At 38.8% G+C, this 18,736-nt stretch overlaps 1 protein-coding gene and 1 long non-coding RNA gene across 2 annotated transcripts in view; one reads left to right on the top strand and one right to left on the bottom strand.

The window, feature by feature from the left end:
• LOC135055583 (uncharacterized) overlaps positions 1–18,736 on the bottom strand; it is a 92,061-nt gene that overhangs the window by 57,296 nt on the left and 16,029 nt on the right. The gene's annotated exons all lie outside the window — the stretch shown is intronic.
• LOC135055582 (keratin, type I cytoskeletal 47 kDa-like) lies at positions 1,597–13,478 on the top strand. Its single transcript, XM_063959813.1, has 8 exons — positions 1,597–2,093; positions 4,702–4,784; positions 5,529–5,685; positions 7,176–7,334; positions 7,427–7,552; positions 8,684–8,901; positions 10,185–10,240; positions 13,017–13,478. Exons 1-8 carry the CDS (start codon positions 1,704–1,706, stop codon positions 13,115–13,117), a joined length of 1,290 nt encoding a protein of 429 aa, XP_063815883.1. The 5' UTR covers positions 1,597–1,703; the 3' UTR covers positions 13,118–13,478.

Genomic DNA, 18,736 nt, shown 5'->3' with positions numbered 1-18,736 from the left:
TTCTGTCAGTTTTATAGAAAGCTGCAATAACTTAGAGCCTCACCCGTCATAGTGATAAATCATCATTCTTGGGACGTTTTATGAATTCACATACCAAGAAACTAAATTGTTCAACATGTTGCCCCCACCCAAGTATATAATCATTATCTCCTTTTACTTGCGTGGAAACTTCATTTCACAATTTGAAATCACAATAGGAGGGAATGACAGGGAAAGGTGATGAAGCATTAAAGGAATGGCAGATGTACCTTGTTGCAACCACACCCTGGCTGCACAAATTATGATTAATTATTGCTACATTACTAAACACAGATCCACATCCTATTTCATAATGTAACAGAACCGTGTTCCCTATAATTCTTTTTTCTGTTTAAAACATATTTTAAAGTGTTCTAATTGGGGCTGAAATAGGAGCAATTTCCATAATGTCGGCTCATGTCCTGGAGACACTTGCACAGTAAACTGCTAAGAAATGTACACGGATGAGATAAAATTGTGAAAGAAAGTTTACCTTGGATCTGACACTTAACTATTGCTTGCTTGAGTCTCAGTGCCAAAATTCAACTCATGATTAAACGTAGCAGCATATAATGTAAGATATATCACTGGGCAGTAAAAGGCATTAATAATAGCATAGCAACTCCTAGATTATATGTCATATACATCAGCATGATAATAATAATAATAATAATAATAATAATAATCATTTAATAGGACCAACCAATCTTGCAGTGAGTGCGGTACATACAAAGAAATAGGCAAATACAGTCATGTCCCACTGGAGCATTGTAAAACAATTACTATATAGACACAACACCACTGCCATCATCACCTCCCAGTACGTCTTTGGACTGTGAGAAGATTGTGTGGATCCCAGACAATAATACTGAACAAATAGCTTTGTCTAAAACCCAGATACTGAAAGCAACAATTCTAACCTCTGTGCTACCATGCCACACTTTCATCCACCATCTGCTGTTATATAAAAAGCCTAGGACAGACATTACTTTGAATAGAGATTATTTTGATAACATATTATAGCCATTGCTGTGTTGTTTTAGTTGGGAAATAAACAGGTGTGCTCTAAATCCACTTTATCACATTTAAAGGCTTAGTACATCTAGCCCTAAATTTTTACTCTGCAAAATATTGTTTGTGAAAAACAAGATTTTGTTATTGGGATGTACTAAACCAGATGCTGTGAAAAAGAGAAAGATATATCCCCTGGAACAGAGTGCTGATCAGGTAGGATATACTATGTAAATACACAACTAAATTGCCTGTTCTCTTTCCCTAAGGCATAGGTTGTAAAGCATCAAAAAGCACAGGCTATAAGTAAAGCCACTGTAAGAGGAAAAGTATTCTTGTAAAAGCTAGATGTCTTCCTGCCTCTGTTCCGTTGTCCTGGACCAAAAAATGCTCCAGGCACATTTTAAAAGGGATGCCTGTTACGTCTGTTGTTTTAAACAGGTGGGCACAAGAAGATGCTTAGCAGGTAAACAGACCATTAAAAGTAGCTAAATAGAAAAGGAGGAATGTGCACAATGAGCATCCAGAGACCCACCCACTTTCACCGTATAAAGGTGACACAGACAGCACTGAGCACAGTCTCTGCATCCTCACTGCAACAGGGTGATACTGCTTCTTATTGAGCAATCCTCTAATATTACATCAACACAGCTGGTGGTGCTTGTCTGTACATCATGTCTCTCTCAGGCAGTTATCACATTAGATCATCCAGCCAGAGGGTGCAAAGTGGCAATAGGGGCAGTAGCTATGGAGGATTCAGCAGTGGCTCATTGTCTGGAGCTGGCTTTGGAGGAGGATTGTCATCTCAAAGTGCCATCCTCAGCTATGGTAGCTCAGGCTTTGGTGCGAGTGACAGTCTTCTGCTTGGCGGAGAAAAACAGACCATGCAAAATCTGAATGACCGTCTGGCCTCCTATCTGGATAAAGTGCGAGCACTAGAGTCAGCTAACTCCGAGCTGGAGAAGAAAATTAAAGAATGGTACGAGCAGCATCATGCACTCAACAACAACCAAAACCGAGACTACTCCAAATACTTCCAAGTCATCGAAGATCTGAAGAATAAGGCAAGTTACTATTACAGTACAGTAGGTTTATGAGATAGTTAACTAATATCCTCTAGTCATTCTGTCTCCACATAAAGTAGGACAAAATATATATTTTTTTAATCACTAATGTTTTTGTACAAAAATAAATTATCATCTACGGTATAAAAATACATACATTACAGCCAGTGTATCTCTGTACATGTACTATTGTTTATCACAATGAATTGTGAGATATCACAATAGGTGAATGATATCTCACAATTCATTATTTCATAAAGTGGGCTGAAAACACAGATGTCAGATTCCGATAAACTATTGGTTTTCATTATCCAGGTGCTGAGTCATTATTAATGTTTTTTACTTTATATTCTATATTACTATGGTGTGTATATCCAATACTAATGTACTGTCCAAATTACTTGTAATTAGCACCTCTGCTAAAAATGTGTTAGCCTACAAATCAGACAGAAGTATGGAAGTGGTTTAAACGTTCATAATACTCAAAGTTTCAACTTGTTAAAAAATGCTTAAGGTGTATATATATATCTAAATTATTTTGAATGCATTTATAGACAAGATATTCTACTGTACAGTAGCTTTACAGTTTTGCTTGTTTAACACAAAACATGCCCAATTCACACTAAATTAAAACTAACAAGATTACCATAAACCACTAAAATGACTATAAATAACAAAAAGTCATCACATGAATGTTACTATAATAAAACGCTAGAACTTGGGAGACAAATACTCCCCCTAAAATTGGAAGTTTCTAAATTGGATGTCATAAAATTGTCCTATCTTATTACAATATATTTTAGTGATGACGCGTTATAGACAGCTTTGTGGTGAATAGATACTACTGCTACTGTTCTCAATTGCTCACAATACTTTGAAGCAGGATATTCTGTATTTGCATACAACTGCCATGCTGATGCCCTGAGGCTCTCTGTCTTAGAGATGGTTTCTATGTCTGAAGCTTTTATGTTACATCCAACACACACTAAAGAGTAATGAAAACATGGTCCCATAGAAAGCAAACAATACAAGTGTTTGTGTGTTATGAGAAACAGTATCATAGGGACGACATATTAACTGACAGTAATAACAGAAATATAATATAATTAGTCTAAACATAGACTTAAACATAATAAACATAATAAAGCAGAACCACCCTTTTAACTGTGTTCTTATTTTTATGGTTTATAATATAAACATAAAGGCTCTTAAACCTAAAATCCGTGATGAAATGATGTACTGTAGAGGCAATTCTGAAGACTGGTGCGACGATAAAATTGTGGTTTCCAAATCGAATTCAAATAGTTTCTTTTCTCAGTTGCCGGTTAGAAAATAAAAACAAATGTGGTTTAAAGCTAGGCAACACCAAAAATTTTTGTCTTTTCATAAATGCCCTCACAGTCTCTTTTATTAGTTATTTGTAAGTTTTTCTCCCTGTGCCTGTGCCTTTCTATTTGGACGATATTTACGTGCCCCCACATTTATCACTAATTTTTCTTAAACCTTTTTGATGACTGTTTTTAACTGAGGCTTAATTTAGTCAAATAAAACAAGACTTTTAGATCATTTAGCGAATTGAAAAAGACTGATGTTCATGACCTTAAGGTCAAAATTTCTAGATTTTTATAATGTATTTGTGAATATTACTGCAGCGTTTTGTGTGTATAGTACTTTAAACCCTTCCTTATATTTAGGGGGCGGTATTCAATTGTTTGAAAAGTCAGTTTGGTGTCTGTTTTTCCTATCTAATAAACAGGAAAAAACAAACACCCAACTGACTTTTCAAACAATTGAATTCCCCCCAGAGTCTTTGGCCCTCATTCTGAGTTGATTGCTCGCTAGCTACTTTTAGCAGCCGTGCAAACGCATAGTAGCCGCCCATGGGGGAGTGTATTTTCACTTTGCAAGTGTGCGAACGGCTTTGTAGCGGAGCTCTGCAAAAACAGTTTGTGCAGTTTCTGAGTAGGTCTGGACTAACTCAGCCACCCGCCCTGCAAATGCTTGGACACGCCTGCGTTTTTCCAAACACTCCCAGAAAACGGTCAGTTGACTCCCACAAACGCATTCTTCTTGTCAATCTCCTTGCGATCGGCTGTGCGAGTGGATTCCTCGTTAAATCCATCGCTTAGCAACAAACCTCTTTGTACCTGTACGACGCGCCTGCGCATTGTGGTGCATACGCATGCACAGTTTTGCCATTTTTTTACCTGATCGCTGAGCTGCAAAAATCGGCAGCAAGCGATCAACTCGGAATGACCCCCTTTATCCCAAGTTATTAATTGGGTATAGTTTAAAAATTCTAAGACATATGATTGGTTAAAAATGCTTATCCTATGTTTTTATTATTTTAAATGTTTGATTAGTACTTAAACAATAATAATAATAATAATAATAATAATTAATAATAATATGTGTGCATATATATTAGAATGATATCTGTGACATATACAGTATTTCTTGTCCACTTTGGCCCAACATTAGCTAAGGCTTATTGTTTATGACTATGACTAAAGTATCTGATGCATCAAATTAGTCAACTTGTGTTTTGGGACATATTTACATGAAAGCTGATCAAGTACTTTGCATGACAAATATTTATGTCCTACAGATTATTGCTGGAACTACAGACAATGCTAGAGTGGTCCTCCAGATCGACAATGCCAGGTTGGCTACTGATGACTTCAGAATGAAGTGAGTATAACTTAATTCATAAGAGAATCATCACGTTGAACATATAATCTCATCTGGTCTTTTCCATTAAACATAGTTGCAAAAAAATCTTTGTTATCTTTGGACTTTATTCATAAAGGGGCAGATGTACTAAGCATTGGAGAATGATAAAGTGGAGTAAAGTATTAGCCAATCAGCTCCTAACTCATTTCACAAACACAACCTGTAACATGGCAGTTAGAAGCTGATTGGCTGGTTCATTATCTCTCTCCATATTATTTCTCCCCAAGGCTTAGTACATCTCCACCACAGTGCAGTACATAAATCCATAAATGTGTAGACTGGTTTTTGATAGTTTTGGGTTTCACATGAAATTTGACAGTTTTCAGGTTTGGAAACCAGAATCCATGTTTTGTCACAATCTTTCTACCTCACCAGCCCCTGACATCTACTGCTCTTAGAAAACCTGTTGCTCCCACTAACTATCCTCTCTCAGTCCCCAACTGCATTAATTTTCCTCTTCTCATCATGACACTGCCACCGTCACATCAAGCCCTGTTTTCCCCAATGTATAATCACATGAAGTGAGGGCTTGATGTAAGTGGACAGGTCACTGCCTCCCACGAGATCAGCACATTCACTGATATAATGTAACACAACTAATTTCATCATTTTAAATTGAAGTAAAATATAATCATTCTTCTTCTTCTTCTTCTTCTTCTTCTTCTTATTATTATTATTATATTATCACTTATTTTCTTTCAGGTATGAGAATGAACTGGCCTTACGCCAGAGCGTGGAGTCTGACATCAATGGTCTCCGACGTGTACTGGATGAATTAACCCTCTCCAGATCTGACCTTGAGTTGCAACTGGAGTCACTGACTGAGGAGCTTGCATTCCTCAAAAAGAACCATCTGGAGGTAAGAAATGCAGAAATGAATAGAACACTGTTACACATTGTATATAGAGTAATCTGTGGCAGAGTGGTTAGTATTCCTGAATAGAGGTGCTGTTGTCATGTGTTTGATTCGGAGCAGGACTCATTAGTGTGTGTGTCTATCTATCTATCTATCTATCAGTTGGGTATTTGATGCTGACGGCCAGGATCCCGTCCTACGCTCGCTACAGGTTCTATTCCCACTCTATGGGTGTCGTGGACACCCATAGAGTGTGAATAGTTCCTGTAAGTCGGCATGCCAACTGTCGATGTTTCTAGTGGTCGGGATTCCGGTGTCGGTAACATGATCACATATCTATCTATCTATCTATCTATCTATCTATGTATGGGTTGGGTATTTGATGCTGACGGCCGGGATCCTGGCGGTCAGCATACAGAGGATGGGATCCCAGCCACCAGAATGCCAGCGAGGGGGCGAGCGGAACAAAGCCCCTTGCAAGCTCGCTGCGCTCACCATGCAGTGGGCTCGGTGGTTCTATTCCGACTCTATGGGTGTCGTGGACACCCACAAGTGGGAATTGTCCCTGTAAGTTGGCATGCCAACTGTCGCCGTTTCTAGTGGTCGGGATACCGGTGTCGGTAACATTATCACATATCTATCTATCTATCTATCTATCTATCTATCTATCTATCTATCTATCTATCTATCTATCTATCTATCTATCTATCTATCTATCTCTATCTATCCTATTAGTCTCTATGTTCTCACTGTGCTTCTTTGGCTCACCTATGGGAGCTCTGGTTTCATTTAGTATATACACTGTACATATATAATGCTATGATGTTATTTGAAAAAAATATATCATTAGAGATGTGTGCCGAGCCCAGTGTTTTGGTTTTGACTCTGCATTGATTCTCGTGTTTTGATTTTGCAAAACCATCATTACGTATTTTGGTTTTGGATTTGGATTTTTTTTAATGCTAAAAACAGCTAAAATCATGTAATTTTTGCAATCCAAAACCCCAAATTCAGATTTAAAATATGAATTCCGAACTTCGGAAAGATCCGAATTCCCTTTGGGAAATCCAGACCAGGTTTTGGTTCGGTTCAGATTCACAAAATTCAGGTGGGTCTGAATTCTGGAGAAGCAAAACGCACATCTCTAATAATAATACTAAATACCAATGATGTCTAGAACAGATGACCTTAATGTTAGCATTAATCAACAAACTATTATGGGGTCAAAATACTTCAATGTGCTGTACAATATCTGAACTATAGCAGTATCATAATGGACAAGATATAGATAATCATGTAAACTATAATGTACTGTAGGTAGGATTAGATAATTATACAAAAAATATGTTTTGCATTGCAAATGCAGTAATAAATAGAAACAGGGATGCCATAGGCTTGCTAGACCATCCTTTATGGGTGTCTATGGGACCTGTAGCTTTTCTACTGCACTAAGTATAAATAGAGCCCTGTTATTGATAAATATTTATGTTAAGGAGATGAATACCTACAAAGGAAGCTCTGGCCAAGTGAATGTTGAGATGGATGCTGCTCCTGGTGTGGATCTTACCCAACTTCTGAATGGCATGAGAGCAGAGTATGAAACACTGGCTGAGAAGAATCGCAAAGAAGCTGAAGACTGGTTCCTGAAGAAGGTATAGTGTCTTTGAATCATCAAGTTTTACGTTTCTGAGTTACTTTTCGAAGAAGACAATCTTAGGTTTCTGTCATTGTTATTTAATTACAGAGCAGTGAGTTGAAAAAAGAAATTTCCGTTGGCGTGCAAGAAGTTCAAACAAGCAGAACTGAGATATCAGACCTGAAGCGCACATTGCAAAGTCTTGAAATTGAATTACAGGCTCAGTTCTCCATGGTAAGTGTTAGACAATGTTCTGCAACCTTATCCTTCTCAATAGAGGTAACGTTACCATTGCTGTAAAGCACCACACAAATCAACATCCATGGAGTTGTGTAAAACAATGAAATAGCCATCATTGTTATTTAAAACATGTATCCCTTCTTTAGCGTGAATGCTTTATTTCATGTGACCAATCTACTGTCCACAGATGGAAGGGTTTTTTAGCACACCTGTGACAATGAGGTGTGTGAAACTAATAAATGACATTAAATGTGATTATCATCACTGATAGCATTGCACATTTCAGGCCAATGTTTATAATATTTGTAACCGACTAAAGATAAAATATTTATAGAGCATAACAAATGAATTATAATGGATGGTATTTAAATAAAATTAACATAAAATGTATTATATGCAGCATACACAGCTGCCACTACGATATAGGTCTGGGAACCTATAAATAATTATTGGAAATTATTGAACAGCAATAAGGGCCCTTATGTATATCTGCTGGTTTAAAATTTCATAAAATATATATTGATTAGTTAATTCAATATTATACAAGTATTAAAAAATAAATATAAACATATCACATATGACATCGCAATATGGGTCACACAGTTGTTTAAATAGCACCTAGAATAAAAGTCTAGCCAGTATACTTCTAATGCATACAAGCATAATTGAGCTCTATCTGTGAGCGTGTAGAGATATTTTGAACAGGTGGCAAAACTTAGTAGCAGTAGATGGTTAATACAATATATGGAAAGCCGGTTTATATTCACCATATCCTAGTATGGGACTGGCACCATCCTCCAACAAGGTATAGTATGTGTTTCTCTTCTCTGAATACGTTACCCTGATGCACAGGACAAACCAGCTGTAAATGTATTACTAAGATGTACCTACTCATAAGCTCAACGTGACACTTAGTCCCTTCCAACTCAGCTCCTCGAGCTAAGGCCACAATTTAGTGTTGTAGAGCAGAGTCTCCTGCTGTTGAATAGCCCCAGGTATTTGTGGAATAATGCTGACACAACCACTCAGATGCTGCTCAGCTCACCAGTTTTCAGCCTGTTTATAGTATTTCTATATCCAGAAAATGTTTTGTTTCATCTTTTTCCACATCGGTCTCATTTCTAGAGAAACTCTCTTGAGGGTACATTATCAGAGACAGAAGGGCGTTACTGTGCTCAGCTCAATCAACTCCAGCTTCAGATTTCCAGCGTTGAAGAACAGTTGCAACAGGTCAGGTCTGATATGGAAAGACAGAAGGGAGAATATCTCCGTCTAATGGACATCAAGACAAGGCTGGAGATGGAGATTGAGACCTACAGACGCTTACTGGAGGGAGAACTAGGGTAAGCTCAAGGTGTCCGCTAGACATTGATTGGAGATGATTATATGAGAAAATTACTTCAATAACCATGGTTATAATAATGCACAATTTAACTTACATTTCAATTGCTAAATTGAAACCTGAGACTGTGAAGACAATTATATCGGTTTGACAACTTAGACCATTGAATTAATTATCTTGTTAAAAACCATGACATTAACCTACATATCATTCCTAACAGTGCAGTAATTACTTGATTAATACCTTAAGTTAATATGGGACACTAATATGGGCTAAATTATTCAGATATTGTAATTAATTGAACAAGTTTATCAGCATGGCTATTAGATAACAGATTGCACACACTAATACAGTATGTCATTGCCAACAACATTTACAAGCAACAATAATAAAAACTCAATCATGTTAACATAATGATTTCTTATTTGGACAGCACACAGTGATGATAGGGTAATTTAATCAGAAATTACAGAACTGACCTATGGATCAATCCATGAGTAGACAGTTTAAGGGGTATATTCAATTAGGGTCGAAAACTGCCGTCTGTCGAAAAGACGGCAGTTTTCGACTTTTTAAGGTCGAATAGTGATTCGACCTATTCAGTCCCATCAGTTAATATTCGACAAGTCGTGGAATTCGACTTGTCGAATAGTACGTGAATTGGCGGTATAGCTGCTGATTCACGTACTTTTGAGTGAAACGGGGCCAAATTCTACAGAATTTGGCACAGTTTCCGACCATTTCAGTCCGACATAAAAAAATGTCGGACTGAGATGTGGGACCCAGAGGAGGAGAGGAGGGAAGGGGGCACGGGGAGACGGCCCAGACGGGGGACAGCCACGGGCATACAGGGGGGAGAGAAGCGCTACAGCACAGCGCTGCAGCAGGATGTCTCCCAGCCGCGCCGCTCGCGGCAGCTTCCGCCCGGCTCCAGCAAGTGAGGTCATGCTTGCTGGGGCCGGGTGGACACTGCCGTGAGGTCGGGTGGCTGTGAGACAAACTCCTGCAGCGTTACTGTAACGTTGCTCTCCTCCGTCTGCCGGCGGCTGTCCCCGCTGGTCTCCCCGCGCCCCCCCCCCTCTCCTCCTCTGGGTCCCTCATCTCAATTCGACTTTTTAAAAGTCGAATTGAGATGAGATTGAATAGGGGTTGTCGCATCCATTCTAAAAAATGCATGTCGGAATGGATCTGACCCTAATTGAATATACCTCTAAAGCTGCAAAGACTCTGTAATAATAATAATAATAATAATAATAATTTGTGTTACAATTTTTATATTCACAGGAGTTTCAATGCACAGCCACCCAAGTCACAAGCATCATCAATAGATTCAAAGAAAGGTAAGTGAAAGTTTGATACATAAAACTGACCCGTAGTAAACTGAAGATAACCTATTTAAGCTAAGTTATGTTAGCAGTACTAGATACAGCATGGTAGCAAAATAAATTAATCATTATGATGAATACAATTGTAGATGGCATTATAAAAGAGTTTGAAGATGATGAAAGCAATAATAATGAATGACATACACATGGGTTACACATCTTGCATTGTCAAAGATAAAATAATGTATTTCATAAATATAAAATAATTGTTCTGTGAGGAGTGTAGGAACTTCACTACCAGACTACAAAAAGAAAACACCTACCGGTAATTTAAATGTGCACTTACTGTACATAATAGTGTAAATGTAATGATAGTATATATCTAGCAAAGTAACAGTTAAAATATCTATTTACCCTTCCTGTCCTGTTAGTAGCCCAGCATGCAGTGTGCTCACCTATGCGATGCATTTGCTTCATACATATGTAGTGATACTACAGAATTAATGTCCGTTTTATCTTTTTTTTTAAATAATCCTCATTTTATACCCTCACTGCAATACACTGAAAATCTCAAAATACATTTGTTTTCTGCAATTGTCATTGGCAGCATTGACTATCTCAGTGAAGAAATGTATAGCAAGTCAGTATTCTCTAATTTGGAGTGTTTGTTAAAATGCACTACATTCAGGAAGGGGCGTCAATTATAGCACATTACCAAGAAAGTTACAGAAACTCCAGCCATTCATACAACATGAAAGGAAATGAGTCAGTGGTAATTAATGTAATGATGACGTTTAGCAGATTGACTTTAAAATTACCTCCCAGGGAAACAGTCACCCTATTAACAATAAAGAAAATAATAATTTTGATGGGAGTGAGTTTAGCAATGTATGTGCAGAAAATGATGGAAGCATAATGAATGGGTATATACACTTTCTTTGCAAACTATGTTGTAGGGTATTGTTTGAACATGTGTTTGGTGATGTTGAGGGAATTGTAACTGAAAAGCATAATCACTTATGTAGAAATATTGACATGTTTGAAAATGAGCCAATAGCAGATAATATATAAAGCCCCCTTTCGAAAATGTGCTAAGTCTAAAATGTAAAGTCCCTATTTGAACTTCCAGCAGAATCTTATTACCGTATGTTGATTTGAACACACAGGTTATTTGTCATGCACAATGGATTTGCAATGACGGACATATTTTTTCCCAAAGTGCATGAATTTGCTGAAGGTTTTTGCAAAAAAGGCACACAACTTTTCACATATGATGGCAAGGGTTAAGCAGAGACAGTGCTCTCCTAGATTACCCATGCAAGAGCAAAATATTATTTTGTAGCTGTGAAATTGTAATAGGATAGAGGGGTACAGTACACATACTTTTATGCGGGTTCCTTGTTGTATTATTGAGTACAAAGCCATTTCCCTTCTGCAAAAACACTTGAATTTTGCACTCTCTTAGAGCCGATAGCATGTAAATTGGATTGCACTTTGCACTACCTATTTTTACATCAGCTGAGAAGTGCATTTATACAGTAGATATACATTGCACAAGGTAATAAAAATCTTTAAACAGTCAAAACTACAAAAGCAATAAAAACTGATTTAAAATTTTTTAACCATTAATGCAAATAAACCATGTATTATTTTAGGAATATATCTAAAATAAAACATTGTAGGAGATTGGTTAGCTAAGTCACAGACATATATATATATATATATATATATATATATATATAGCAAGCATTCCAAAAGCATGAGAATCCCTCCTCAGCAAAAAGAAAGAAACCAGCACACCAACACTAATCGATTCAAAAGTGCTCTATTTCAGCATGGCAACAGTCAGAATTTGAAAAAAAACATTATCCTCCAGTTAGGCTAAACATGATACATCACATGTCCCTCTGGTAGAAAAGTCATGTAACCATGACTTTTCTACCAGAGGGACATGTGATGTATCATGTTTAGCCTAACTGGAGGATAATGTTTTTTTTCAAATTCTGACTGTTGCCATGCTGAAATAGAGCACTTTTGAATCGATTAGTGTTGGTGTGCTGGTTTCTTTCTTTTTGCTGAGGAGGGATTCTCATGCTTTTGGAATGCTTGCTATACCTGTTATATGGAATTACAGCACCCGGGCTTAACTATGCAAATGTGTGCGGCTTTTCTTGCTTGTTTTTTATATATATATATATATATATATATATATATACGAAAGGAAGTCTGGCACTCCTTGTTGCAGTGTATAACTTCAGTCGGTGCCCTCACAGTGAATAAATACAAATGGAGGAAAGTGCGGCACTCGGCTCTTAATAAATATAACAAAGTCAAATATTGATTCAACTTTTTGAATCAATATTTGACTTTGTTATATTTATTAAGAGCCGAGTGCCGCACTTTCCTCCATTTATATATATATATATATATATATTACTATGTACAGCAGTGTTTCCCAACCGCGGTCCTCAAGGCACACTAACAGTCCTGGTTTTAGTGATATCCAGGCTTGGACACAGGTGACTTAATTAGCACCTCAGTTATTTTGATTTAACCACCTGTGCTGAAGCCTGGATATCACTAAAACCTGCACTGTTGGTGTGCCTTGAGGACCGCAGTTGGGAATGCCTGATGTACAGCATGCCTTGATGTACTGTATACACGTAACATTTATTACAACAGACACACTTTACATAACTCACAATTTCAAAACCGCATTTTAAGTCTATGCTGATGAATTACTGGAATTACTTTGATTCTAACCTTATTTAAATTTCTCATATATTTTTAGATCCATTAAAAACAAGGGTTGTGAAAACAATTATTGAAGAAGTGGTTGATGGGAAAGTTGTTTCTACCAAGATGAATGAAGTTCAAGAAAAGGTGGAATAGTGAGCAGATTGAAAAAGCAGGCACCGTCAACTACATGCAGAATAAGATCATTTGATATCACATTTAAATATAAATGCCCTTGTGTAATACAGAGTGAAGAAAAACATACAATACAATTAGCTTGCATAAGCACTGGCGGTGTATAGATAATAATATTGAGAATGCAATTTACAGTAAATGCCGGTGCACAAAGAAGGCGCTTTTCATTCTGATCCTATAGTTTTACCATACATACAAACTAGTCATCAGTAAGAAAATGGAAAGACAAATGTTGACTAGGAAAGGGCGGAAACTGTTCAATTATAGGAAACTTAAGATGTAAGTCAACATGTTTGCCTGTGTTAGTTTGACGTAATAAAGAATTTTTAACTCTTTGAGTGAAACATTTTATATTCATTTTATGACTCAAGATGATCCTATACCTTTCATCAATGCTTTGGGGTTTCACAGTTCTTTTCTATAGAAGAGCATACTCAACATGCCAGTAGGCTTACAGCTACATTCATGAATATATGTGTAGGAGTTATCTAAATAATATATCTTTTGGCATATGCAAAATATTTATACATACATTATATTACTTATCTAAATACATGATTGAGTCACATTATTATGATCACCAGCTAATAGGCAGAATAACCTCCATGTGCAGCATGGAAAGCAGCTAGATCGGCTGAACTGTCATTTTAGACACACGTCTGGTAGCCCCCTGATTCATTTTGATGGTGAGCTACTCCACTGTACTGTGTCGGTCTGCCCTCACGCACCTTCACAGCCGACATTCACCTCTCACATCAATGGCACGCGGTGCTAGCAGTTTTCATGTTGGCTATTCGCAATTGTGCCATTTATCCAGTCACGATACACTGTCAACACTGCAGTATGCGAACACTTCACAAACTGTGCTGTTTCAGAAATACTGCCATCTATGGCCCGAAAGCTTATAATCATCCCTTTTTGCAACTCAGATAAAATGCTCCTTTTACCATGATAGCAACGAGTGATATGTGTGCAGACATCCTATCGCACACCTTATATACCCACCAAGCCAGAGCATGACACTTCATGGGCTACACGCTGCCGAGGTCAAATATAGAAAGTTGTCATAATAATGTGACTTGACCGTGTATAATATCTTCCCTTTGCTGATTTTAAAAAGTTGCTTTTGTAAGTGGACACTTTCTATCTCGAAACAAAACACCTTGAAACAAAGTTTGTATGGCAAGTGTGTAGTCTCCTAGGTAACAGAAATGCTATGCATGGATTGATAGATTGCTTTTTATTATTATTATTATTACTATTATTATTATAATAATAATAATAATAATTATTATTATTATCATTATTATAATTTCTTATTATTGTTATTTCTTATGAATGTTCATGCTATCTTATTACTCTTTTTGTAAAATCTCTGTTTAAGCCAGCGGAAAGCCTTCTCAGTCTTTTCAGAAAGAAGGGCATTAAGAGCTTCCCTTGCGTTCATGAGTTGAGTGTAAAGAGCATGCGAGGGGTATTGTTTATGGCGAGTTTTCAGAGTGTGGACCTCTTCTGTGAGAGAGGCCAGTTTGAGCTTATGTTCTTTATTTCTATGGGAGGCATAACTGATGATGTGGCCTCTGATGGCTGCTTTATGTGCTTCCCACACTAATGGGGTACATAAGAGTTGGAAATATGCAAAGAAAAATAGTCAGAGATAGCCAGTGTAATTTTTTCCTGAAACTGAGATCTTCAGCAGAGTTTCATTTAAATGACAAGAGGGGCAGGATATTTGCGTGTCCAGAAAATCGAAAGTGGCAGTTAAAATGGAGTGGTCCGACCACATATTAGTGATAATAGTAGAGCCCGAGATATGCTTAGAGGCCAAGGTACAGCAGAGAAAAAGGTCTATGTGGGAATAAGATTGGTGTGAAATGGAATAGAAAGTGTGAAGAGTCCGAATTTTCTAATATGTCTGTTTAGGGAGCATGTCGAAGGGCTGTGCTCATGTGAGAATGAGAAGAGGACCTGTTCAAATGGTTATCAAGTACAGCATTGAAATCTCCCCCTAACAGCAAGTAGCACTTTCGAATTTTGTACAGAGTAGAGAAAAAATAGTTGAAAAAGGAGGCCTGGCCAGAGTTGGGGGCGTAGACATTGGCTATCGTACATTCTAGATGTCCCAGTTTACCCGTAAGAATGATGTAATGACCGTCAGAGTCATTGTGGTCAGAGTGGGGAGTAAATGGAACTTTACTATTTATCATTATCGCCACCCCGTTGTGTTTAGATTGGCTGGAGGAATAATGGACTGTAGGATATTGCTTCGAAATTAAAGTGGGATGAGAGAGAGCTTTAAAATGGGTCTTTTGGATGAATGCAATCCTTGCTTTGAAAGTCCACAGAGAGCAGAATAGAAAGGAACGCTTCTGCGGGGTATTTAAACCTTTAACATTCATGGAGGCCAAGACTAGGGGCATCGTGAGAGGAAATGAAGGGAGCGGAAAAGAAGGAGAAAGATAAAATGAAAACAAAGGGAGGAGCAGGGAGAGAGGATAGAAGAAGGTTCCCGGTTTGTCAGGAGCGAGGAATAGGGAAGGAAAAAGAAGAGGGGAGGGGAATCTGTGTGGAAATTCCTCACGTCCTGCAGAGGAAAAATGTTCAGGTCCTTGTGGTCTGAATCGGGGAAGTATCAGAGAACTTCCAGACTTCCTCAGGGGAAGGGAGAGGAGAATACCAAAGGGGTCAAGCTTAGTGGTAACAGTGCAAAAATATCAAACACAGGGAGAGAAGTAACAGAGTAGAGGGTCTAAACCCTCCAGTGGTTTTGTAAACAGAAATATATAAGTAATGGCCAAAAAATGAAGGCCAAGGAAATATGAAAATTTTGCAAGACTAGAAGAAAATATTAACTAAAGAACAATAAAGAAAGGAATTATAAGCATGTGAAATCAAGGCAGAAAAACATCAATAATAACTTGCAGGCTACAACGATATGAATAAGGGTAAGGAGGTACTATAAATCATGTCGGGGTGCCCTGGAGTAAGTCGGATGACCAGTCCCTAGTAAGAACAATCTAACAATTCAGAATTTCAGGGTGGGAAAAAGAAAAAGCCATCAACTTATCCAAGGCATCCACGAGGAGATATACATATATGAAGAAAGGTGATAAATGCTACAGTTCAAACGAGCAGTGGTCTAAGTAAATAGTGAACTGTAGGCAAGTACCATATTGTCTAAGGGGTGAACCTAGCGGGAAGAGGGCGAATCTGAGTCAATAAACAAGGACGTTATTAATCGAGGTACAGTATGGAGTGTCCCGCAATTAGCAGCTGAAGGTCCAATGGGGGCGAAAAAAACACACAACGAAACTAAAAGGGAGGGATTGTCTACAAAGTTACACAGATATCAATGGGCAAACAGTCAATAAACATAATCCACTGAAAGAATGAATCAGAAAAAGATAGCATACACTTGCAGCATCTGTAAGAAAATCTGGAGAAGAATGTTCTACTCTTCAGCAAAGCATAGGCAGAATTAGTTCTTTGAAGAGGCGGAAGTCGGAGTAGATGCAGGGCCCGATTCTTCCAACTGCATCAGGAGATCCTTATCCTTTTAGCAGCGGTATTAGAATTACTCATGGTTATACTCCTTGTCAGGGTCCAGTACACAAAAAATCAGGTAGATGCCAATGGCAGGGGGATGTAAAAAAAATTGAGAATGCCTAAACAAATAAAATATTACTATACCACTCGAGGGTAGTACACTGGTCCTGCCAGTGAGACATAGATGGTGTGGTTAACTCACTATAATAATGGGACCTTGGGCATGGGTCAGAGTAAGAGGGCCATGGGTGTAGCATCAGGGGCTGCGGCCAGAGCAGGTAGCAGCGGGGCTGAAGGATGGAGATGAAAAGAATGTCCAGCGCCACATCGCTGTGCAGAGGAAGTCTGCAATACTGCGGGTCTACAGGATCCAGTATCAGGGCAAACAAGCAGATATATAGATATATCCCCCGGAATAGTAAATGGTGTCACCCAGTATTAGGGTAGGGGCAGAAGTGAGGCAGCAGCGGTGAACAGTGAGCGGCTACAAGTTTGTGCCACAATACGATGAGCTCATATACTGCTCAGAACCAGCACTTGGGAAAAAGACCACTTCAGTGTCATGCAATGGATGCACCAGGTGAGGAGATGGCGCCTCACTACACCACTACCATACTCAGAGGGAGGAAAGCTGCAAGTGGCTCCAACTATTCTTGATTCCCAGAGAGCCAGCAACAGGCTCTATCTGTGGGGTGTAGTGTCCAGAGGGTGCAGAGAGTCCTTCCCAGAAGCAACAGCAGGGACCGTGAAGCTGGGGGACCACCAAGCGCAGAGATCAGGCTGAGCAGTTGCACTCCCAGAGAGCAGGGGAGAAACCGCAAGATGGCCACCGTCTATTCAATGTTCATGCTATTTTAAAGTATTATGGAGCATGAGAAAAAAATCTAACTTTTACAACCACCTAACATATACACATACAATACAAACTAAAAACCCTACACACCAAATTAATTGAAGTACTGTAGCATTGACAACAGTATCCATAGGCTTTTTATATTTTTCTTTAGTGCAGTGAATGTTGTAAGTACTTTCCTACAATCTTCTTCTTTTCATGATTCATTGTAATCCATTTGTGAAAAAACCTACATTGACAAACAAGACAAATACCTAGGGGTCTATTTAGCATCTCTTTATTTCTACAAAGTACTGTAGGTGAAAATTAAAAGGATGTCTCCTACTTACCTTTCAGTACTGATCTGGCCCACTGTACAATAGTATGGGGACCTAAAACACTAATAGGGATATTCAATTTGGCCCGGGGTGCCGGGTGATAAGTATCGGCCGGCGGGGGCTATTTAATTGGCCCCGATAAGCCGGCGCGTGCCGCGGCTTTTCGGGGGTTTTGCTTCACATGCCTCCGGCAGGCGAAGCAAAATGCCCGATAACAGCCCCGTTTTCAACTGAAAATGGGGCTGTTTCACCTGAAAACACACAGGTTTCACTGAACCAGTGTGTTTTCGGGTTTAAGAAGACTTGTTACTGGCCGAGCAAATTAAATAGCCCGACCGCAGCACCCGAAGAAACATCGGGGAGTTTTACTCCCGATGTCTCTTCGGGCCAAATTGAATATCCCCCTAAATGTTTAGAGCTTGATAGCGGAAACCTGCGTGATCTTTTGATCTGCATGCCCGTTTCTTCTTATGAGAATAATTCTCATAAATTGTGAAGGGGGATTCAATCAGATCCCTTTGTTCCTGTTGGTCTCCTTCCACTAATGAGTCAGACTCAGCAGTGCTAAATTTCATGGCTACAGGATCAGCTTTCTGCGTACTGGAGCAATGTCGAATTGCTCTGCAGTGCCGGATTTCCCACTAGGCACATGAGGCACATGACTATGGGTGGCACCTGCTGCGGGTGGCACAGCATTCTCCCACCCAAACCAGAGGAGCAGCACAGCAGTCCCTTCCTCCCTCCTCATGGCGGGGCTAGCAGGGCGGGCAGTCACCGTGCCAGTGCCATAAGCAGCTGCCTGCTGACCGCAGCTGTTCATCACCCACTGTGCCACCTCCCACTACCATCCCTTACTTGATGCTG

Source organism: Pseudophryne corroboree, chromosome 3 (genome assembly GCF_028390025.1).
Source record: "Pseudophryne corroboree isolate aPseCor3 chromosome 3, aPseCor3.hap2, whole genome shotgun sequence".
NCBI classification, from domain to species: domain Eukaryota; kingdom Metazoa; phylum Chordata; class Amphibia; order Anura; family Myobatrachidae; genus Pseudophryne; species Pseudophryne corroboree.
The sequence above is the reverse complement of the archived record's forward strand: the minus strand, read 5'-3'. Positions and strand labels throughout refer to the sequence as shown.